Raw genomic sequence first — 22674 nt, forward strand, 5'->3', positions numbered from 1 at the left:
CTAGTCATGGCTGGCGTGTCCCAGTTCTTAATAATAACTAAGCGGGTAACTAGTTAACGTCAACACTTTGCAAGTCACATGGACCACTAGCGATGGGGCAAAAGACGGGGATGACGGATCAGAGCCAAGTTACTTTTTCCTCCGGGGAGGTTTTCTGCTGTGATCAATCCTTCAGTTCTGTCCCTGATCCCTTCGGTATGTGTGACGGGACTCCGCTTAGGGTCGGATCGAATGATCCTTGAAGGAGCGTTGTGGTTTCATCCTGCCTACTTTGTAGTAGTTTCCATCATTTTCCGAGTGAACGAATCAATACGAAAGGGTGAGAGGCGAGAGACGGGCCAAGCGAGGCCGGTCACTAGCTACTACTTTACTAGCCAGCGGTCATCCTCCCACTTGGCCTTGGAGGGTTGAAAAAAAAAAAAACGAGGCATCTCGTGATCGGTAGAAAACAAAGAATTCCCATCGAATCCAGCATCCCTTCTAGGCGGTCAGGCTAGAATTGCTTGGGCCTTGCCTTTTGAGGTGGCTTATTTTTCCGACGCGCCTGAGGAGCGCAGGAGAACCAGAGCAGCCAAGGGCTTAGCTGGCCGATTCTCGACCCAACAATCAATCAGTCAATCAATCAATTCCTCTGCTTCCTTCCCCCCCGGTTGACTTGCCTACGTACTGACTGTTAAACACTAGTCCCTTACTAACTTTAGTTATACTTCTGCGTGGTGTGTCCCTCTGGCGCAAGCGTGACCAGGTACACCTTCTACTAACTTTCGCTGCTCTGCTTCTCTTTTGCTGTTCCCGCCGACGCCCTACGGGGAAGAAACAAATAATATCATTCGCAGCATAAAAATTGCAGGGGATTATTGACCAAATAGGAAAAGAAGGGGAAAAAAGAAAAAAGGGAAAAAAAAAAAAAAAAGAAATTCAAACGAGAAAAAAAATAATAAAATAAAAAATCTACCAACTAAAAGGAAAAGGAAACGAGCGTGAGACAGGGAGTGAGTGAACTCACCCTCTTTTCTCCCCTCACCCACTTCCGCTTCTTTTTGCCTCTCTATCCCGCAACAGTCTTCACCGGACACGACGTGGGATCAAGACAATTTACGTCCATGGATTTTTCTCTCTACTTGGTGCTCCCATCCAAGGCTCTTCAATACCGCCGTTCTCCTCGACCTCTTCACTCTCCGCTGGCGATTCCCTTGTGTCTTATCCTTGGGAACGATCGTTCACCCTAAGTTCTACACCCTTACAAGCAGATGCCCAATGTGTCGTGACCCCGGATGATAACTTGCTCGCAATGAGCCACCCTTCTCCCCAGAAGAACGGCGGCAATAATGTTCCCCCTCCAAGACAAATCCGCTTCGTTTCAACTGATGGACAGCCCCAAACTAAGCGGCGACGAGTTAATGCGGCGTAAGTCATAGTCGCCCTCTCTTCTCCCCCCATGCCCCCGGTCTGCTCATCCTGTGATGAATCTAACCTGATCGCTCCCCCGTGGGGCCAACCATAGATGTCTGACGTGTCGCAAGCGCAAAATCCGTTGCTCCGGCGAACAACCAGGTAACCAGTGGCTGATATTAGACTTGATCATGGCCATCGTTTAACTCATTTGCTTGAATGCATAGTGTGCAAAACATGTTCCGATTACAACCACATCTGTCAAGGGTACAGCGAACCGTCTGCCCACGCCCGGTCACAATCCGACGCGGCATCACGAACTCCTACAATTGCCCCTCTACCGCCTCCCAGTGATGCGACTGCCTTGCGCGCGGCGCGAAAGGCCGCAAGTCGCTCCCCTAGTTCTCCGCGCCGAACCATAGTACCTATTACTGACGGTGTCGATAAGCCTTCCGAAGCACTCAAATTGCTGGAGCCGAAGGAGGAACCCCTGCCGACTGACACATCTTCGCGGACAATAAAAGAACTCGAGCAACAGAACAACGGGGCCAGTCCAGAAAGCAGTATGTTATGGCACTTTTCCAACTTCTCGAATGCCTTGTATGAGTGGTCATGGCTTATCAGACTCTTTATCGTCTAGGTCGCACCTCGCTAAGTACCAGCGCACGCACTCATGTGCCCTACTTTAGGTATTTTGGGCCCACAGCTATTGTCCCTGGCTTCAAACAGATGGTTCGCATACATACTCCAAGATAATGCCCCGAGGTCGCATCGGTTAACGCCCCCTACAGGTCGTCCAGGTGCGAGGATCGCGCAAGAGCAATCCGTCACTGTCATCAGGTCCGCACTCCTGACTATTTCACTTTTATTGGCTTCTGCAGGCGACTGGTTTGCTTTTTACCCGCAGGCCTATCAAGTCTAGCGACACTACCTTGCACGCCTAGCTAACCCATTGATTTTTCTCAATGCAGAGTCTCTGTCTCCCCTTCGTAGTCCCAAATTCGCAGATGCAGGCATGAACAACGTCAGCACATTACCCGATACCAGAGACACCCGTGATTACAACAACATTCCGTTTTATGATCGCGATGATTCCCTTTCTGTCAGCAACTTGGTGATGCACTTATGTGATCTATTCTTCGTGCATCTCGGGTGCAGTTTTCCGTTCCTGCAGCGAGACAGGTTTCTGCGCGACCTGAAAGACAAAAGGGTAGACACCATGCTTGTGGACGCCGTTTGTGCATTGTCCGCAAGATTCTCCCCGCACCCACTGTTGAGTCCGCCTCAAGCTCCAACCATCGATGGCTCTGAGCCGCAGATCGATTTGAAGAAGTCCACTCGCGGGCAACCATTTGCCCACAGAGCCATGAGCGCCCTAGTCGATACCCTCTCGTGCCCTACGCTCTCCGGAGTGCAAGCGTGTCTATTGCTTGCTTATGACGAGTTCGGCTCGAACCATGATAGTGGGCTTTGGATGTACCTAGGCATATCCATACGGATGGCCCAGGATCTGGGAATGCAGAAGGTTCAAGGTTTGGAGTATGATTATGGCCTGAGCGGGGTCACTCCAAATGCAGTAATGACTGGGCAGGCTGGCAAGTTGAGAGATGACCAGTATGATGAGCCTCAAATCTCCCCAGGGTCCGCCCGAGATGTGCAAGACACCGAAAGCCGACGAGCTCGGGAGCGTGAACGGGTTGACAGCTTCTGGAGTATCTTCTTCCTTGACCGAGTGATTTCATCCGGAACAGGCAGACCAGTGACCTTACGCGACGAGGACATAGAACTTTGCTTCCCACTTCAGTCCGAGTCCCGGTTGGCAAATGGATGGCCCGCGCCATTTCCGCCGCTTATCCGTATTATCCACTTGTACGGAAGAGTGACGGATCTCATCAACGGCATACAAGATGTCAATCATGTAACATCGGATACACTGAAAATGCTGGCCGGTATGGAGAGTGATCTGACAGGTAGGGCCAAAACTCCACGACATTCATTGACAAAAAGCTAAGAATGATTTCCAGGCATATACCAGCGCCTGTCGCCTCGACTCCACTTCAATGCGGCAAATTTCCAGGCGTACGTCAAGGCGAAGGAAGGAACCAATTTTATCCTCCTTCACTTTGTAGGTTTCGCCCTCGAATGTCTTGTTTGCTCCAGGACTGACCTGAACGCAGTGGTTTCATACGCTGATCGTCCTACTTCACCAACCTACGCTTCTGAACTCCTTTGGGGGGACTATCCAACATCTTTATCCGAACAGCAGGGAACTGTCGATGTCATCCGCTAAAACTATCGCCGATATACTGTCTTTCTCCGAGCTCGTAGACGGGAAAAGTTTCATCGGCAACCCTTTCACAAGCCAGCCAATGTACATTGCCGCATGTGCTTTCCTGATGGAGAGTGCTTATTATTCGTCACCCTCTTCAAGATCTGGCTCGCCTCCAACGCAGCCATTGCTGGCAAACCAATCCAGTGGATTCGTGATGCCGAATATGGATTCTTCAAGTGGAACTGATCGGAAGCCGACCGCCAAACACATACTTCTTGCATCGGCCGCAAAGGAGAATTACCAACGGTGCTACAAAGCGTTAAAGGCGCTTGAGACGTATTGGGAGGGCACAAAATATATTCTTACGGTATTAGATCAAAAGGCCAAGGGAATAGTTGATCCGCTCCTGTATACTACTGAGGAGATGGAGAGTGCAGTCGAAGTGTCTGCCGTCCAACCCTTTACTGCGCCCCCTTGGCGGCGTACGCAACCCTCCTTGCCCGCTTCAGGCGAAGGAGAACGTCCAGCAGATGTCCATACGCATTCGGATGGAGCACGGTCGCCAAAGATTGACCCAAGTCAAGGTGAGCTCTTTCTTATTTATCTTCGAAAAGAAGGACGAGCTAATTCTTCTTAAGCTATTGGGTGGGCGTTGACGGGTGCAACCAATTCGTCTCAACCAAACCTGAGTCTTCTGTATCAGCTACCCGCCCAGGCCGAGCCCGTATCAGACAAGCCAACATACTCATCCCAGTATAGCCATAGCTACCCTCATCTTCCCGTACAATCTGGTGATAATCAAAACCCGAATTCTTATCCACAGCCTCTGGAGCCAACCAGAAATAGAGGGACTTCGACGAGCACATCGATGGCACCCGGCCCGGAAAGATTCTCGCCTCTTGCATCCTCTGGACAAGTCACAACTTCTGACGCCAATTTGCTCCTTGGCTTAAATACTTCGTTCCCAAGTCCCGACTCCCGACCCCCAAACACGCGATCAGCGTACAATCATCCTTCTTCTAGGTTTGAATCTCAGGCGCCTAGCTTTAACTATAGCTTACCCGCTGGCAGCGACCAGCAACCTGGGGACGGCCAGATGAACGCACGGACAGTTCTCCACCCTGCTGTGGGCTCCCATGCAGGGGACATATTCATTCAGAGTCAAGACATCGACATGGCCACGCTTCAGCAACAAGATCAGCTCCCCTTTACTTTCACTGGAGAAATCCTTCCATGGCTGGAATATCTGCCGCAAGACGTTCTTAATTATTTTGGAGAGCATCAAAATTACCCTGCTCTGATGAGTCCTCATGATGAGACGCCACAAGCTCCCCATTGAGTGTATACTTTGCTTATTATTCATGCGATTTTACTTACCCGAGCGAGCGTTGTCGTTCTTGTGATTAAAGTTGAGGTTTCTCTGGCGCCTGGGTGTCATATGGACACGTATCTCACAGGCGGAAAATTCAAAGCGATAAATCTGCTGGTTGGATGTCATTCGATGTAATTTGGCTCTGAATGTTTGGAAATGTTGCATGATCCAAGTCTTGCATTGGCGAGCATGCTCCAGGGTGTCTCGGGTCGATTACTGTATGATTCGGGGCAATTTGTGATTTAATGAGTGTGAGCGTGTTCGTATGTTACTATTGCTGAGACGTGTAATTGTAGCTAACTATAACCCCGGATTCAAGTCTTATCACTTTCTGCCTCCTCCAGCTTTGAGCGTTAGTTTTTAGTGATGATGGGGATCCCCAGAGTAAAGCGGAGCCCATCAGCCAGTCAGAAGCATTGCAGGGATGTGGTTGCCCATCACGACCGGGCGGTGAGACAACACGCAACAAAGCATCCAATGCCCCCCGATCGCCATCTCCAACAGCTTCTCTTTGAAACTGAATGGTATGCGACCTAGAATTCCATCTTGCTTCCATCTAGCGTGGCCCATCGAAGCTCAACATTCTTCGTGAGATCCACAGGCTCACTGACGGCCTTGTACTGGTGCTTGGATAGTAGTGGGGAACCATTTCCTTTTATACTTTATCTTGGTCTATACGATTTTATGACAAACCTCCATGGACGACCACTCTGATGACCCGCAATTAACTGAATATGCAGTTCGTACAGGCGAACCAACCGACCTATCTCAAGGCTTTGTCTACGACCAGCACCGACCGGCTTCCCCGAAGTTTTCAACGACTCTATACGGACATCATGCCGACATCGGTCCTTCCACTGAAGATACACAAATGTTAGTTCACGACGGCGGTTACAATTCCTCAGATTCATCTACACAGCTTTCTGGTCATCTATTGAACGACGATCTGAATGACGGCCACAAACACCAACGTTCCAGAGCTTCGAGTCGCTCTTCGGTCTCGTCGATCCCTGCCTCGGTGCTCACAAACATGGCGGATGGAATGAAGACGGCCATACATGACAATATGCTCTCTCACAGTTGGCAGGACCATGATAGCAAGGCGCATAACGGACATCTGCGCTCGATACGGCACCGGGAAGCCGCTTTCCGGAAGCCAAGCTCGGTAAAAGCAATGCAGATGCACACGGAGGATGAAGGAGATGATGAATACCTGACCCCACCCAAGCGCAGAGGTGGCCAGCGCTTTTCGGACATTTCGATCAGGTCTGCCGGTTCATCGCCACTGAGAAAGTTCCATCATTATTCACCGTCAGGGTCTGCAGGTAAGCCCAAGGTTAAAAAGGAGTATCCACTGGTACTTCTACACTGTAACCTGCTTCCACCCTCTCTTCCTGTGCCAGGCGCGATGGGTTACCACAACCAGAAGATACTCCAAGAGGTTTTGCCTCCGGAGTATTGGAGGCGCTGGAAGCTGCTGGAAGAGAAGGTCGGATCAGGTGTGCTCCGTGAGCGTGGGGTGCTTATCTCTCACCCGGAGGACCTGTACGACTTGCTAGAAGAGCGGCTACTGGAGAGTCTAGAGCTACAGCGCCCAAGGCTAGATCATGGCCATTTCCTGGGACATGATGAGAACGACTCTGATAGGGACGATCAGTCTGTAAGAGAGAGCGCTACTGACGAGGAAGAAGGGGAGGAGTGCCCCGATTGTGGAGGACACGTGGTGCGCCACAATAACGAAGGCAGAAAATGGGAGATCAAGGTATTCGCAGCCAATGGACTGATGAGAGCTGGGGCATGGGCAGCGGCTTGGAAGGAAATGGAAAAGGTCGATGTTGAAGTTGGCCTTTGGCTTCCTTCGGAGATCAGGAGGGAATTGGAGAGGCGACTTTTGGAGCAAGAGGTGGATCACTTTGAGAATCGATTGCAGGTGCCGCATTTGCAGGCGCCCGAACATGAAATGTCCGCTGAAGCGCGCTGCCCCTCGCTACATGGCCGTACACCTTCCTCGGCAATTGACGAGCCCAGTTCTTTTGTTCCGGAACCTATCGAATCCGCCCCAGTTACAGAAGAAAAAGCTGCTAGAGAGCAACGAATGCCGGAGCCTCAGTATGTTCCGCGATCAAGTGACGATATCGATCTACAGACATTGCTGGTGAACTACGTTCGAGTACTGGCTAGTGACCGACGCAACGTCGCAATTGCCGTGCTCAGCCTCCTGGTTCTGTTCCTCGCGGTCAATTCTGGACCCCAAGCAAACCAATCGGCTCTCCGGCCATTCCCTAAGGACATTCTGGAAGCCGCATCTGCCTCTACAACAGTGACGTCGCCGATGTATACTTCGTCTGCGAGCTGGGATAGGCCTACGAGCTGCGCAAGTTCAGGCATTGAGGTCCAGCATATTGGAGAAATAAGCTCGATTACTTCTAGCTCTCGGGAGATTCTGCAAAGCGCGGCGACGCCCTTGAGTTCAGTAGTAATTGCTCCCGCGGAGATTCCCAAGGCTGTGTCCGATGGTCCCCCACCGCCACAGGTAGAGCCCGAGACAAGCTCTTCTGTGGAAAATCCGCTTGTTATTCGAGATCTAGAGCCGGTGACCCCTTTGAGGCTAGAGCCTATGGAGAATCCGGCGGCGGAGGCCCCACTACTAGACCGTCCAGAACTGATTCAGCCGGTGAGCCCGGCAATGGAAGTAGCCATCCATGCGAACCAGCAGGCGGACGACTGAACGACGTATATGAGCTATAATGCCGTTAGGATGTGATTGACGACCGATATGAGACATTTATTGTTTATTTTGTTTATTCTGCCTGACTTGTGTGTTTCTCTGCAGTTGGTGCCTGTTTCTGATTAATATTTCATTATGAACTCTGTATTTACCTCCAGAAGTAGCGATTATCAATATGTTTACATTAGATGCACTGATCTACCTATCACAACAATCGGTCAAAGTTTAACACTAACGTTGCAAGCGCGCCACTGCAGGGCAGGCTTAAAGTGACAGGTCATGGCGATAACCCGCTTCCGGGTCAATAAGATTCGATAACCTAGCACCACATCGTCAATCGTTTCTTCTCTCCTTGCTGATACCCAGCCAGTCAGCTAAACAAATGATCAAACTCTGTATGTTCTGGGTCAGTAATCAGTGCAGTGGCAATGCTAACTTCTCGCCTTAACCCACATCTCCAGTGTGAAGTTCACGGGTTTTGTGAACAATTTGCAGAATCCACATTTTCGCGCATCCGCGACCTGCAATAATATCTAAATATATTGGTTTCGCTAATAATTGAAGCTTGCGGTGAGCGGGACAGTCTGCATTCTGCTAGGAATGTTCGTATGCTGGTAGGCCCTGCATATGACGGATCCAGTATCTTGGCCACCGGACGGCATTATGACAAGCCCTAGTCATGGTCATGAACCTTTCGCTATACGTCTCGGGTCCTCCATCCCTTGCCTTAACCTTCGGGCATCAATAGCATCAAGACTTTGTACCTCTTGAGGTCTGTTATTATAAAAGCCCGAAACTTCTCGCGGGATGAAGGGACTCAACTCAAGCACGACAAACCAGTCCGCGACTCGGCCCTGTTCGACTGTATATATTCTGTGGAACTTGGTAGTTGGTTCCTTGTATATTTCTTTATTTGGTTTTTGAGCCCCAGCATGAGTATATCTCAAAGCAGGCTGGCCCTGTTGGCCCTTTGCTTCGTGCAATGGGTGTCCGGCCGTGTTGTACAGTTCCAGCTAGACCTGACCTATGAAGATGTCAGTGTAGCCGGTGATGTACACAAGGCTATTGTGAGTAATGGACAGATTCCTGGGCCCACGTTGTGGTTGAAGCAGGGTGATGATGTCGAATTTTTGGTCAACAACTCAATGTCAATCAATACTACAGTTCATTTTCATGGTGAGTACTACCTCTCAATCGTATGATCCTTTGGCTTCGATGTTCAGAACGCCTTTTGCCACAGAGACTTACTAAAGATTTGCAGGTATCGAGCAACTAGGCACCCCGTGGTCAGATGGTGTACCTGGACTCTCGCAGGAGCAGATCAAGCCGGGCGAACAATTCCTCTATAAATGGAAGGCAAGCCAGTATGGCTCGTACATTTATCACTCGCACACACGGGCTCAGATTGATGATGGCCTCTATGGGGCTATCTACATTGAACCGGCAGACTCCGTGGAGAGGCCTTTCCATTTGATCGCTGGATCTGATGCGGACGAGCAGCAGGCGATGTTGACAGCTGAAAAGAATACACGGCCAGTTCTCATCTCGGATTGGCGAGCCTTTTCCTCGCATGATATTCTCCAGATTCAAACCGAATCTGGTGTTGAAGCCTACTGTGCCAACTCTGTTTTGATCAACGGAAAGGGCTCGGTACTTTGCCCGTCTCAGGAACACATCAATGCTGCCACGACACCGCAGCAAAAGCAGATCCTGGGCAACTTGACTTTGACTGACATGGGGTATGCAGTCCCAAGACTTAATGATGGTTACAATGCTGATCCTGACTAGATGCCTGCCTCCCACGCCGGGTGTTGTGGGTCCGTATCCGTACGATCTCAGCAAGATTCCCAAAGGCTTCTACGAAGGATGCACGCCTAGTGAAGGGCCCACGGAGGTTTTCAAGGTCAACTCTTCATCACGGTATGCTAGCTTTGACTTCATTAGTATGGCTGGCTCGACTTCGCTTGTGTTCTCCATCGATGAGCATCCGATGTATGTTTACGCGATCGATGGCCGTTATGTTGAACCTTTGCTTGTCGACGCTGTTACTGTGCCCGTCGCTTCAAGATACTCAGTTATGGTGCCACTAAAGTCGGAAGATCAGGCGGGAGATTATACTATCCGCGTTGCCAACAACTATGCGAACCAGCTCATCAATGGGACCGGCGTCCTGTCGTATGACACCGCTACACCAAAGCAGATCGGTACCTCGCAGCCTTATATCAACGAGGCCGGCGCTAATGCCACTGCCTCCACGGTCATCTTAAACGAAACCAACGTGGTGCCCTTCCCCGTGGTAGCACCTGCTACGAAGGCGGACCGGACCTACATCCTAAATGTCGAAAATGCCAATTCATCGTACACCTGGACCCTGGGCAACCAGTACCCCGTGTCGAATGAAGAGCTTCGCCCTCCTGTTTTGTTCAACCTCAGCTCAATCTCGCAGGCGTACTCGGCCATGACGGAGAACGGTACCTGGGTGGATCTCATCATCAACATCACCACCTCGGGCCAGCCTCAACACCCCATCCACAAGCACTCCAACAAGTACTTTGTGATCGGAACCGGTAACCAGCCCTTCATCTGGTCCTCCGTGGAAGAGGCAATGAAAGACATTCCGGAGAACTTCAACTTCGAAAACCCCCAGATGCGGGACACTTTCTACTCGCCAAGCTCGAGCACGGGGCCGAGCTGGCTGGCGATGCGCTACCCTATCGTGAACCCGGGGCCGTTCCTGCTCCATTGCCATCTTCAGATGCACCATGTCGGTGGGTTGGCACTGGCCTTGCTGGACGGGGTGGACGCCTGGCCAACCGACATCCCAGAGGGATATCGGTTGCCAGTGATGCCAATCTAGGGACTTTGACTCATTGTACAGAGGTGGACGAAAGTATTTACTGTAATTTGGCCATATAGCGCCTCTCATATAGATCCGATGTAATATTATTTACTACTTAATGAAACTACTTGGTGGCTTACCAAATTACCAGTTGTAGTTCTAAAGCAAGAGTGAGAGCAATCACGGCAGTCGCCTGGCGTGAATTGGTGGCGGCGGTGTGTTACTGAGGCCATTCACTACTGCTGTCCAGCCTCGACTCTCTCCTTCGAGTCGACTGTTTCTTTCTCACTTTGTTTACTCGACTTCTCTTCTAATCTCCCGCCTCGTCGATACCACCGATACTCTTTTCCTACTTCGTGTGATCGATCTCTCGGTAATCCAACGGTTCATCTAAGCGTTCACCATTATCACCTGCACACTTTCCTCCTTCTCGTCCACTCATCATCCAAAAAGAACAAAAAAAAAATCATTAACTTTCACTACAATTACTATGAAGCGGGGCTACGCGCCGAGAAATGAGAAGATGCACTTTGGCATCCAGTCCGGGCCCAGTGCCTGCAAATCTAAAAAGGGAGTGCCTTGCTTGCTCGGTCTCCCCAGTGAAATTCTCGCTACTATCTTTGAATATGTGAGTATTTATAAAGGATCTGTATCATATCCCCCCGAGGTCTAAGACGGGGTATTGACGTTTTTTTTTTCTTCTCATCTCAGTCTGGTGAAAAGAGCCTCTGTAGTCTGGCTGGGGTGTGCCAGCAGTTCCACGGCATGGCCGTGGCGCTGCTGTACCGCAACATCCACCATGGCATTCATACAGATGACCCCGTCTACACTGAGAAATCCCTGGATCGGTTCACGGCCATGGTGGAGGTAGTGAGTACCAGCAACCTTCAGTACGCATCTAGTGTCAAGAACATCGCAGTGAGGCATATCGCGCCCTACGAATCAGATAACAGACAGGGAGCTGTGGTCAAAAGACCTAGTCAAAGCTATTACACAGGCCGGTACCTGTGTAGTCTTATTGCCATTACTCTGCGGAAGACGACCGGATTAACTAGCTTCACGTAAGTACAAGACAGTCTTGAATACGTGATAAAGTATTCGTGTGCTGACTTCTTCAGTTGGGATATTCGTTTGGAGCTCACACCCTCAGTGTACCAAGCGATCAGCCGAATTCCTGACATTCGGGACGTGCATATTCGCCTGCCAGCATGCACGACGCCAGGAGCCACTGATTCTACGCTTGGACAAATGCTCCAGACTCCTCATTTCCACCTCCACCAAAATGATCCACCTCCCAGGGAAATTCGACCCAGTTGCACCGGGGCCGAAGCTCAGTTGCTAAAGGATCTCGACAAACTTCAGCATGTACCAACTCTTTCCCTTCTTTCGGGACTGAAGAGTCTCTCGGTGTTGGATATTGAGGATCTGAAACTGGTGTTGCAGCTCCCACAGTGTATCGCGCAGTGCTCGTCAACGTTGAAGTCTCTCAAGTTGTCGTTTTCGGACGAGCTTGCAAAGTCGGCGCGGAAGAAAACAACTTCCAATTCGGCGCCAGACGCGACGACGGCATTCGGGGATATGCTCAATTTCGCTGCACCCCAGTTCGAAGAAGACCTTCTCTCAGATCCGCAGGCCACTCCAGCCGATCCTGCTCTACCCCCAGATCCCGTGGTCCGAAGGGAGCGCTCCATTCAGGAGTCAATTCTGGCGTACATCTTCATAGTGGGAGATGGCGACCGTCGCAACAAGTATCTGCAGGAAGCCCTGCTGGAAGGTAATGCCCGCAAATCGCAGGCGGAGGATAGTAGCGCTTCGGAAGAGGCAAGGGACCTAAAGTTCCTGAAGTGTGTACGCTCAATGGTCCGTGTGCTGCCAAAGATGATGGTGCTTAACTCGGAAAATCCAGCCATCATCAACGTACTGCACAAACTCGACCAAGCTGCAACTCAGTACCTGGTCCGCAATGCCAAGCAGCCGAGCGAGAACGTTGTTAAAGCGAGCACCAGCAATTCTGCGCCAGCCAGTGCTCCCAAGCCTACTCCGTCAATCAGCGGCAAGACTGAATTCTCCGTGAGCAAGAAAAAAGAGAAATGTCCGACCGACGTGATCGATATGGAGCATCCTGACGTTGTCGAAGAGGAGGGAGAAGATCAGGCGTTCGTCGATGAGAGACAGCAGTCCATCACAGAGGCAAGCGTTCGGGCCTTTGCGCGTCAGCCAGTGCGGGCAGCAAGACCCAGTTCATCTGCCGATAAAGGAAAAGGAAAGCAGCCGGTCAGAAATTCTCCGGTCAAGAAGCGCACAGCAGAAGAGGTGCGAGAGGGCTATGTTCGCAACACACATGGCATCCCACTGGAAAGCCTTTCAATCCATCTCATTCCAGTGACCGCCGGGGTGCTTAGCAAGGCCGTTGACCTGACCTCTCTCCACCACCTGTCGCTACTCAACGTTGGACCTCAAAGCATACTCTGGGCTTTCCTCAAGCGACTCAACCAGATCTACCCCCTGCCACTGACATCCATCCATACGGACAATGTCACGCCCGCGTTCTGCAGCTTCGTCAACAGCATGGACAAGATCACCGAGCTGTTCCTGTTCGAGCGCTACAGCAAAGCCAAGGTAGAGTCGCTGGCAGCCAAGACCACCATAAACGCATTCACCATTCGCAGAGAGATCCTACACAAGCACATGCGCAACCTCCAGCGATTGGTAATCCGCAACGACGAGAGTGACAGCTGGGCTGCCGACCCGGCAACCATACTACAGATCAGCCAGCGGGGAGGCAAGCTAATCGAGCTCGGCGTTTCTGTGAACAACTGCGGCATGGTAAGTCAGCTGTCATCTTCTTTTCCAAACCGATCTGGTATAATACTAACCTCAATAGCACTCTCTCATGCAACAAATCGGCAGCTTTCGCTCTCTCAAGGCGCTGCAAATCTTCTGGTACCGCCAGGACATGTGCACGACCACGCTACGCGAAGTCCATCACAGCCTTATCGACGGCATCTATCACTATCGGCACCTTCGCATCGAATACGTGGCCATGTGCTATTGCATGCATGGACCGATCGCAAACGGCGCGATTCAGGTTCGCGGTCGCGTCAGACACCTGAGCAAAGCGTGCGCGGTTCTCAAAAAGGAAGCAGCTGCTGAAGAGACTGCTTCTTCGTCCTCTTCTTCGCAGCCAGCTTCAACTAATAACGCTCCACACGGCACTATGTTTCCGATGGAGAACAGTGAAGGCGACCCAATGCCCCTTTTTGGGGTAGAACTGAGCACGCGGGCGTTGCTGAGCATCGAGGACATCAGCGGGGTGAAGATGTGGGAGAAGGGAGCGTGGGAGATAAAGTTGTAGCCGATCCCAGACTGCCGCTGCGGTAGCAGCCTGGGATCGGCTCGTGTGTATGAGTATGAGAAGTTTTTAAATGGAAGTTGATGAAAATGGATGAAGATGTGATGGAGACGTGGATGTGTGTGAGGAGGAGAATGAGAAAGGAAGAGGAGAGGGAGGGACAGCGAGCAGATTTATAGTCTTAACACGCTTAGTCGCCTCGACGATGTAATCAAGAAGATATTCACAGTTGAAATGACAAATCTCACATCGCAATCTCACCTTCTAACTACAATTCTCTCATCGCACTATCACTTTCTAACATATTCATCCTTACCTACCTCATCCACCACATGAAAACCTCACGATACAACAAATACTCCTAGATAGATAGAAATATAAGGGCTTCCCCCATCACATGCCCATTTCCACCCCCCTCTTAGTCATCTCAGCTCCACTTTCCCTCCAATTTCCTTCCGTCCCGGCCCATCAACTCCCGCCATAGGATGACATCGTTGCTTTTCTTTTTCTTCCTCTTTCTTCTTGCTTCCTAGCTACTTTTCCTAACTACTTACCTGCAACACCCTCCTTTTCTCTTTTTTTGCCGCACCCCCACGTCAATAATCACTGTATATACTATCCGCAAAAATGGGAGGCAAGAAGGCCGCCGGCGAGAATTCCAAGAAGGCTGCGGGTAATGCCCGTGTACGTTCACCTACATACCTAGTTTTCTCTCAAAATATTACCCCGCCCCCGCTCCATCACCACCAGAACCATATACTTACAACCACAACCACTAAATCATCGTTAAAAAAGCAATGCTAACAAATTCTGATAAATATGGATATAGAAAGCCGAAGCCGCCGCCAGTAAAAAGGCCGCCGAAGACGCCAAGCGCGCCGCCGAAGAAGACGCCAAGTGGTCCAAGGGCGCGAAGGGTAACAACAAGCGGTACGCCATTCCCTTCCCCAGGACCAAGCTAAAAAAAAAAAGCAGAAAAGGGAATGCTAACACAGTCTCTTTGGAAATCCAGCGAAGACGCCGAAGCCAAGAAAGCCGAAGCCGCACGCAAGAAGGCCGAACGGGACGCCCTCCTCGCCGCCGAAGAAGCCTCCCAGCCCAGCAAACCCAAGAACACGAAAGCCGCCGCGAAGAAGAATGCCGGACCCAGCCGGGGCACATTGGATCTGTCGCAGCTCGACGATTCCCCCGCGAGCAAGAAGGCTTCTGCGCTCAATGCGTCTGGTATCGATAATGCGCTCGACGCATTGTCGCTTACGGGCAAGGATAGCGGCAAGGTGGATCGGCATCCGGAGAGACGATTCAAGGCTGCGTATGCGGCGTTCGAGGAGAGACGGTTGCCTGAGATTGAGGCTGAGAATCCGGGTTTGAGACGTAACCAGCGCATTGAGATCTGTAAGAAGGAGTTTGAGAAGAGTGAGGAGAATCCGTTTAACCAGGTGCATGTGGCGTTTGATGCGAGTCGGGAGGAGATTGCGGCTGTGAAGGAGGCGGAGAGGAAGAAGGTTGAGGCGAGGTTGGCGAAATAATTCTCTTTCCTTTTTTTTCTTCTCTTCTTCTTCTCTTTCGGTTTATATTTGGTTGTTTTGAAGGAGAGGGGGGTTTTGATATAGTTGGGTTTGGATGATATACCCGGTTTGCCTGTGGAGGGATGGATATTTTTAAAAAAGCATAGAGCATATAGCTGATAGCAGATGAGATGATTAACGATGCAATGGTATCATGCAATCTATATCCATATCCAATACACAGAACACAACGACACGCAGTAAAATGGATTCATGGTGGAGTTGAATTAACCCATCACTGCTCTCACATCCCACACATACAAACTCTCATCCCATCCCACACTCGCACACCATCCCTCACTCCCAAACATACACCAATCCACCCCCGTCACAAACTCCGTATGCCGACCCATTCTCCCCAACTCGACCCCCATATTCGGCCCCGGCCCAGCCCGCATCACATCGACATCGCCAACCGCCCCCGGCGGCGTCTGATCACTCCAAGCCCGACACGTCATATCATAACTGGCACTCAGCAACACATCTGACAAATGCGGCGACCAGGCCACCTTCCGCACCGCATACTCATGTCCCAGCATCACCGTCTGCGGCCCCTGCCCAGGCGCCCGAATATCAAACGTGCGAATCGTCCGATCCACCCCTGCCGTAGCTATCGTCGACGGGCGATATTTATTCCAATCCATAGTCAACGCCTCCGCCGGCGCCGTCGCCGCCATCGGACCCCCACCCGGCACTATTCCTCCCCCAGCAGCACCACCACCACCACCATGAATCGGCACCTGCAACGTCAAATGGTTCGACGCCGACGCCGGCGTCCGTAGATCAAACACCCGTAGATACGAATCCGACGACACACACGACAGTATGTCAGGCGAATGCGGAGAAAATGCCGCGCTGTACGTGCAGCTATGCGTCGGCAAAGTGAGGAGGGAATGCGGGCGGTTTGGTGTCCACACGCGCACTGTCCCGTCCCAACTACTACTGCAGAAACGGTCTTTTGCGACGAGGTTCCAGTGCACGCTGAAGACTTCGCGGTTGTGCTCTTTCCAGTTTTGGATTGGGAAGTCGGCGACTCCGGTGTCGAAGAGCTTGATGCTTCCGTCGCCCGAGGCTGTGAGGACTTGGTTTTCGTGAATTTCGGACCATGCTAAGTCGTAGAGGGAGTCTTGGGTTGTGAACCTAGTTTTATTTGGGGAGTTAGTTAGATTTTGGGTTGGTTTGGAAGTGGGATGGGGATTGGGGGATGGGGATACCATTTGTAGGGAACGATTCCGTTCGGAGTCAGCTCGAGAATGTAGAGTCGGCCATTGCCGACGAGGCCGAAATTGGCGGATGAGGCGACGGCGAGGCGGTTGTCGAAGAAGGGTGAGTACTTGACTGCGCAGCCGTTGAAGCCTTCTGTGCGGAAGTGGAGCATTTTGGGAGGGTGTGGTGAAATGGAGTGGAGATGGTTGTTGATAAGAGTGGGGGGATTAACTGGGTTAAGGGATCATGGCGTTGTGAAAGTGAGGGGGAGAGGGTGGGTGGATTGTTGGTGTTGGTGTTGGTGTAAAAATGGAGAGATTAATAGATCATGGAGATGCGGATGCAATTGCAGATGAAGATGGAAATGGACTGACTGCGGGGAGTCAACGTGCCGAGGTTCGGTCACTATTTGAATTATGAGGCTCAACAACCCGGGCACAATTTGCCCCAGGGAACTGGATTGTGCCCGGGTTGTTGAGCCTCAAAGACGGAGATTGTATTCCATAAGTGGACTAGTTCATGGCACCGCCCTTGAAATGTATTCCTTCAAGTCGCAGGGGACCTTCACACGTGATCTATCACATGACTCCATAACAGTCATTGCCTTTTTGGGAAGATGTACCTGGATACCCGATGAGGCAGGCGCCAGTGCCCGATGCTTAGTTGCCAACGTCATGATTTCTTCCTCCATCCACTTATTTCACATTCCGATCACTGCGCTCTCATCGAGGCCATGTCGTTCAGTTGCTCTTGTATCAATCCGTCGTAACCTCAGTTATTTGGGTTTTCTTGCTCACGTTCTACAAACTCGTCTTCAATACAGACAAACAGTCTCTCTACGGGATACTCTTCCAAGCTAATCTCTGACCTCTTTCTATGTAGACCCTGTGTGTTCTTCGAACATTGGGTTTACATAGCCTTTTGCAAGGCGAATCAGGCTGTGATAACTCTATTCGGCAGCAATGGACTGGTCCAAGACTGTCTTTCGTCTGCGCGCATTGCCAGACACCGTGGAAACCAAAGAAGATGCCGCTCGTCTGCTTAGTAAACGGCTCAGCGATATCTCTACGCACCAAATCTGGGTGTATTCCCTCGCGCTGACTCTGAATCATTGGGAGGATCCTCCCACTAAAGTGGCAACTGTTATGTTCGATGTTCCCCCTTCGCTTGTCCAACGCAATCCAGAAAGCCGGGCGTGGCATATTCCCGCCAGGGGCCATGATCGTAATAGCCCAGATCTCATATTAGATACCCACTTTATAGGTCTTACACCCTTGAATGATACAAATCACTTGCAAAATTCGTACGAGTAAGGACTGCCATGTCTTTTCAACATGATCGGCTTTTTGACCATTAATTAGTTGCATCGCTATCTCAGGTCTAGCAAGCCACCCTTTCGGATCCTGGCAGCGCAAGGGAAGTAACAAACGCTTCATGTGGATTCGTGATAATCTACCCAAGTCTGTGCGAGGAATCCGAGCCATACTTTACGGGTATGACACTGAGCTTAACGGCAGCAGCTCATTCCAGACCATCAACGATCTCGCCAAGCAGCTCATCGATCAACTCCAAGCCCACCGGGTCCCAGAGTCGGTAACGCCGTTGGTCTTCCTCGCTCATAGTCTGGGAGGACTGGTCGTTAAGCAAGCTCTACGCGACCTGGCCGAAAATTATCCGGGTGATGAATATCAGGCTCTCTTGAGTGCTGTACGAGGAGCAGTGTTCTTCGGCGTCCCAAATTTGGGCATGGAGCACAGGGAATTGGAAGCCATTGTCCATGATAAACCTAACGGGGTTCTTATTCGGGATTTATCTACAACATCCAACTTTATCCACCAACTCACAGAGGCGTTCTCCACCAATCACTTTCACGAACGATTCAAGTTCTTTTGGGCGTATGAAACAAGTGTGTCGCCCACAGTTGTCGTATGTGATTATAATAACCAGTTATCAGCATCAATCGCTATACCACATACCCTGAGCTAGTGGCTAACCAGCAGCAGAGGAAAGCAGACAATCGAGTAACCAGAGATGGGCCTACGGCCATTCTGGTGAACAAAGATTCAGCAACATGCGGGTTCATTAACACTAGATCTGCAATAACATTTTCAATCAATGAGTCACATTCCAATATGGTAAAGTTTGATCAAGGTTCTCAATATTACTCAACTGTGCGCTCAAAGTTATTGCAAATTCTAAAGCCCGATCCTCAGCCACAAGAAGGCATTGACTATAATGCACAGAGTAGCAGCGTGTCACACACTGTCCCTGACGATGTGATACAGCCTATCTACCAGACTGATCCAGCAGACAGTGCGAAATCAGCAGCCGAGAGCCTTCTGCTGCAGCCGCCACCACGCAGCATACTTGGTAAGCGAATTGCCATGAGCCTCCTCTAGTTCGATCACCCACTCACGTCTCATGATAGCGGAGCTAGAAAAGTTCAAGAACGTATCAAAACTCACCGAAAGCGAAGTAAAGACTTTGGTTGGTACAACTTTGGATGTTCTTCAGCATACAGTCAGTGGAATACAAATGCAACAGGAACTCTCCAGAGACATGAAGTACATGGGACGACTAGAACCGTTTTTGATATCGATGGAACAGTTTGGCCAGCTGGCGGAAGATATCAGACTATTCTCCAATAACTCTGATAGCATTGCGTACGTATGGGTAAGGTGGATGAAGATGTTTATGATATGAATCGTGCTATGAACTGGGCTGACCCTAACGTAGGGTTCAATGAAATATATTCTTGAGGTACGTGAGGAAACGCGCCCGGCTCATACAAATCTTCTAACAGATATTCTAATATGTCTAGACAACATGCGAGCATTCAAAAGCATTTGATTCCATTTTGAATGCATACCAGTTAATTGGAGATCAGATGCCTCGACTTCGCCAGTACCAGGCTGTATTTATTGAGTGTTCTCACTTGAGAGATGCTCTAGTAATGATCTACAAGGATATTCTTCTGTTCCACTCTGAAGTAATCCGGCAATTAAAACATCGGCGTGGGTATCATCGCCATTGACATTAGCTTATAACAGAGACTAATCTAAACTAGAATGGGATCAGCTGTTTCATGCCTGGATGAGAGACTTTACTATCAATATTGACGATATTGCGGAGAGAGCTGCGCGAAACAAACGGCTTATTGAAAATAAAGTCTCTCTCATGGAGTTTGAGGCAATCAAAAAAGATGATTCGATATCCGCGCGTGCCTTTGAACGTGAGAAGGAGGCTATGGCAAAGGTTCATAGAGACACGATCGAGCACTGGCTTTCCGCATTCGACATCAAAGCAGAACACCGCATTCATCAAGCCAAGAGACGAGTTTGTCAAAACCCCGGGCATTGGCTACTGAATAGCCCCGAATTAAAGACATGGTCAAGCATTGACGATCAGTCAAACCCACTACTTTGGCTCAGCGGGATCCCGGGAGCAGGTATGTAACGGGCTCAGGAAAATTGCTTGAGAGTGGGAAAGGGGCCATAGGACAAGAATATAATACTAAAAGTCATCTCCAGGCAAGACCGTTCTCGCTTCTATCGTGATTGACGAGCTTTCCAGACTTCCGGGAGCAATTGTTGCGTATTTCTATTGCAAGCATGGCGATGAGAGACGTAACTCCGTTGATAGTGTTACGAGGTCGATCTTGGCACAAGTCCTTGACCAGAACCCTGATCTACTGCCATATTATTACGAAAAGGCTCATATGAATGCCTCATTGACGTCATCCACAGTCTCTGAGCAATTGTTATGCACGTCTCTCAGGAGTTGTAGGAGGGTCTATATCGTACTTGATGGCTTAGACGAATGCGGGCGCGCTGCCAGGAAGAATATCGTCAACCAATTTCGTCAAATGGTTGAACAAACGGTGATAGATGTGGGCTCCATCCGGTGTCTGTTTGTCAGCCAGGAAGACGGTGCGGCTGCTGAAGATTTTGAGGGCATCGAATGCATCAAGATCGGACAGCGCAATTTTGAAGATATTTCGGCTTTTGCCCGCGTATGGCAGCAGACTATAGTCACCAAGTTTGGGGGAAACAATCGACTCCTGCATATTCAAGACATCATAACAAAACGGGCTAAGGGTAAGATACTCAAGGGATTCCATCAATTCACTGGGATGTCGGATGTCTAACCCCTTGCTTAAGGGATGTTTATCTTCGCCGAACTATTCGCGAAATATCTCGAGGAGCGTCTGAGTCTTGAGGACCTCGAAGAACAACTTCGTCCCGACAATCTGCCGGTGGAGTTGGATGATCTGTAGGTTTTAGCTTCGCGGGCTTTCCAACTTTGGGCTGACTGTTTGCCACGAAGCTATGAGCGGATTCTTAGTCGCATCCAAGAAGTGAGAGACGTTGAAACTATGAAGCGCATCAAGGAAATGCTAGGTTGGATTGTCTGTGCTCGTCGGCCACTACGATGGGAAGAGATACAGACCACAGCCTGTATCAGCCCTACGCATGGGAATTTTGATGTTCGCAGACGACTAGTCAATTCGCCAAGCGAACTGTTCGCCTCTCTTATCGAGTACCATCTTGATGGCACAGTTGATCTTGTTCATGGTACTGCACGGAAGTAAGATATCGCACATGGAGCACATACCATCTTTTACTGACTGCGCTAGGTATTTGACGAAAGGAGGGTTGGAGAAAGGCCTCAGAAAAGAGGTGGTGGTAAGAGTCCACCAGGCTCATCATTCGCTAGCAGTGCGCTGTCTCACGTACCTCTCGTTCCCTCAGTTCGATCTCAATCGAGCTGAACATGATGTCAAGTCGGATATGCTTGACGGGTTTCATCAGCTGTATGACTATGCGTCTGCTTGCTGGGTTATGCACCTGGAGGGTGGGATTTTGGGTCTTGAAGTGGGCGACCTCACTCGTCTATGCGAGGCACTGAAAAGAGTAGTTGATTTGCACTGGTCCGAGTCACACAAGCCCATCCAACATATCGAAAGAGTGCGCACACTCTTATCACCTTTCAACGAGATTGAAACTACGGAATTGAAGGATCACAACCGACTAGTTCAAACGGTCGCTTGGGCCAGGAAGCAGTCTGGCCAGTCTGGAATAGGCCCCTGTGATGAGGAGGCGCTCGCTTTGTGGAAGGTTACAGCCAAAATTAGATCCGTGTTGGAAGGTATTGATACTAAGGGTGACGAATTCAAGACGATCAGACGTCTCTACGGCGTGAACCGGTTCAAGTGCCCTCGAGTCAACTGTCACTACTATCATCACGGATTCCGCTTCCTTGACCAGCGGAACCGACATACCAAAAAGCACACCCGACCGTACCTCTGCGTTGTCGCGGGCTGTCCGATGGAGGTCTTCGGTTACGCGCTGGAAAAAGAACTGCAAAAGCACTTGTTTGACGTGCATCACATCAACGATGCCAGTGATGGAGATGAGCCAGACTTCCCTAAACCTATAAGAAAGGAAACATCCAAGTCCGGAGGAGTTGAGGGAAAGTTCAGATGTACCGACTGTGATAAGACTTTTACCCAAAAAAAGAGTCTGAATCGACATCAGAGAAGTCATGCTAGTGAGAGGTCTTTCCTTTGTACCACTTGTGGCAAACCCTTCACACGAAAAGAAGACTGCGAGCGCCATCAGGATGTACATAGTAGCGATAAACAAAAGTACGTCTGTGCCGGAACTCTCAAGGATGGGACAAAGTGGGGGTGCAATAGATCCTTCGCCAGAAAGGACAAACTCAGGGATCATTTCCGGCCAGAAAAGAATCTCAAGTGCATCTTGCCTTGGCTGCGAGAGAAACAGGCAGCTGGTGGGGTCGATGGAAAATATCTGGATGACAACGTGTTTGCCGATCAAAAGGGTGCCAATGCCGAGGTCCTGCTCACGGCTGGGCGAACCTTACCCCCTTTTCGGGTCTTTTTGGAGAAATGCGGTCTTTGACGTGGGAGAGTTGATTTAGGT

At 50.3% G+C, this 22674-nt stretch overlaps 7 protein-coding genes across 7 annotated transcripts; 6 read left to right on the forward strand and 1 right to left on the reverse strand.

Moving 5' to 3' along the window:
* The first annotated feature begins 940 nt into the window (after positions 1 to 940).
* On the forward strand, positions 941 to 5348 carry BO83DRAFT_352539 (putative C6 transcription factor). The gene is made up of 9 exons (XM_025528998.1): positions 941 to 1407; positions 1505 to 1554; positions 1620 to 1955; positions 2033 to 2124; positions 2184 to 2232; positions 2364 to 3362; positions 3417 to 3517; positions 3570 to 4248; positions 4303 to 5348. The coding sequence occupies exons 1-9, from the start codon at positions 1292 to 1294 to the stop codon at positions 5001 to 5003; spliced, it is 3123 nt and encodes a 1040-aa protein (XP_025392746.1). The 5' UTR covers positions 941 to 1291; the 3' UTR covers positions 5004 to 5348.
* A 226-nt stretch (positions 5349 to 5574) lies between these two features.
* Positions 5575 to 7927, forward strand: BO83DRAFT_82818 (uncharacterized protein). The gene has a single exon (XM_025537638.1). It carries the CDS (start codon positions 5734 to 5736, stop codon positions 7762 to 7764), a length of 2031 nt encoding a protein of 676 aa, XP_025392747.1. The 5' UTR covers positions 5575 to 5733; the 3' UTR covers positions 7765 to 7927.
* A 707-nt stretch (positions 7928 to 8634) lies between these two features.
* On the forward strand, positions 8635 to 10729 carry BO83DRAFT_433771 (multicopper oxidase). The gene is made up of 3 exons (XM_025535713.1): positions 8635 to 8940; positions 9026 to 9503; positions 9553 to 10729. The coding sequence occupies exons 1-3, from the start codon at positions 8697 to 8699 to the stop codon at positions 10619 to 10621; spliced, it is 1791 nt and encodes a 596-aa protein (XP_025392748.1). The 5' UTR covers positions 8635 to 8696; the 3' UTR covers positions 10622 to 10729.
* A 364-nt stretch (positions 10730 to 11093) lies between these two features.
* On the forward strand, positions 11094 to 13958 carry BO83DRAFT_395197 (uncharacterized protein; the record flags this gene model as incomplete). The annotated part of the gene is made up of 4 exons (XM_025533060.1): positions 11094 to 11177; positions 11315 to 11664; positions 11722 to 13429; positions 13488 to 13958. 4 exons carry the CDS (start codon positions 11094 to 11096, stop codon positions 13956 to 13958), a joined length of 2613 nt encoding a protein of 870 aa, XP_025392749.1.
* A 511-nt stretch (positions 13959 to 14469) lies between these two features.
* On the forward strand, positions 14470 to 15695 carry BO83DRAFT_374586 (DUF1014 domain protein). The gene is made up of 3 exons (XM_025530237.1): positions 14470 to 14639; positions 14785 to 14885; positions 14968 to 15695. Exons 1-3 carry the CDS (start codon positions 14583 to 14585, stop codon positions 15482 to 15484), a joined length of 675 nt encoding a protein of 224 aa, XP_025392750.1. The 5' UTR covers positions 14470 to 14582; the 3' UTR covers positions 15485 to 15695.
* A 55-nt stretch (positions 15696 to 15750) lies between these two features.
* pex7 (putative peroxisome biosynthesis protein (Peroxine-7)) lies at positions 15751 to 16901 on the reverse strand (the record flags this gene model as incomplete). The annotated part of the gene is made up of 4 exons (XM_025527192.1): positions 15751 to 15885; positions 15940 to 16176; positions 16264 to 16663; positions 16738 to 16901. 4 exons carry the CDS (start codon positions 16899 to 16901, stop codon positions 15751 to 15753), a joined length of 936 nt encoding a protein of 311 aa, XP_025392751.1.
* Positions 16902 to 17691: 790 nt separating this feature from the next.
* Positions 17692 to 22653, forward strand: BO83DRAFT_395200 (uncharacterized protein; the record flags this gene model as incomplete). The annotated part of the gene is made up of 10 exons (XM_025533061.1): positions 17692 to 18038; positions 18091 to 18655; positions 18733 to 19099; positions 19251 to 19402; positions 19551 to 19743; positions 19797 to 20177; positions 20260 to 20826; positions 20890 to 21001; positions 21056 to 21316; positions 21366 to 22653. 10 exons carry the CDS (start codon positions 17692 to 17694, stop codon positions 22651 to 22653), a joined length of 4233 nt encoding a protein of 1410 aa, XP_025392752.1.
* Between the last annotated feature and the right edge of the window lie 21 nt (positions 22654 to 22674).

This window comes from Aspergillus eucalypticola, assembly GCF_003184535.1.
Source record: "Aspergillus eucalypticola CBS 122712 chromosome Unknown BO83scaffold_2, whole genome shotgun sequence".
Lineage (NCBI taxonomy): Eukaryota > Fungi > Ascomycota > Eurotiomycetes > Eurotiales > Aspergillaceae > Aspergillus > Aspergillus eucalypticola.

Coding starts and splice junctions, on each gene's coding strand:
- BO83DRAFT_352539 (XM_025528998.1), top strand. CDS start 1,292: ATGAGCCACCCTTCTCCCCAGAAGAACGGCGGCAATAATGTTCCCCCT. Junction 1,408..1,504: donor CGGCGACGAGTTAATGCGGC/GTAAGTCATAGT, acceptor GGCCAACCATAG/ATGTCTGACGTGTCGCAAGC. Junction 3,363..3,416: donor TATGGAGAGTGATCTGACAG/GTAGGGCCAAAA, acceptor AATGATTTCCAG/GCATATACCAGCGCCTGTCG.
- BO83DRAFT_82818 (XM_025537638.1), top strand. CDS start 5,734: ATGGACGACCACTCTGATGACCCGCAATTAACTGAATATGCAGTTCGT.
- BO83DRAFT_433771 (XM_025535713.1), top strand. CDS start 8,697: ATGAGTATATCTCAAAGCAGGCTGGCCCTGTTGGCCCTTTGCTTCGTG. Junction 8,941..9,025: donor TACTACAGTTCATTTTCATG/GTGAGTACTACC, acceptor AAAGATTTGCAG/GTATCGAGCAACTAGGCACC. Junction 9,504..9,552: donor TTGACTTTGACTGACATGGG/GTATGCAGTCCC, acceptor GATCCTGACTAG/ATGCCTGCCTCCCACGCCGG.
- BO83DRAFT_374586 (XM_025530237.1), top strand. CDS start 14,583: ATGGGAGGCAAGAAGGCCGCCGGCGAGAATTCCAAGAAGGCTGCGGGT. Junction 14,640..14,784: donor AGGCTGCGGGTAATGCCCGT/GTACGTTCACCT, acceptor ATATGGATATAG/AAAGCCGAAGCCGCCGCCAG. Junction 14,886..14,967: donor GCGAAGGGTAACAACAAGCG/GTACGCCATTCC, acceptor TTGGAAATCCAG/CGAAGACGCCGAAGCCAAGA.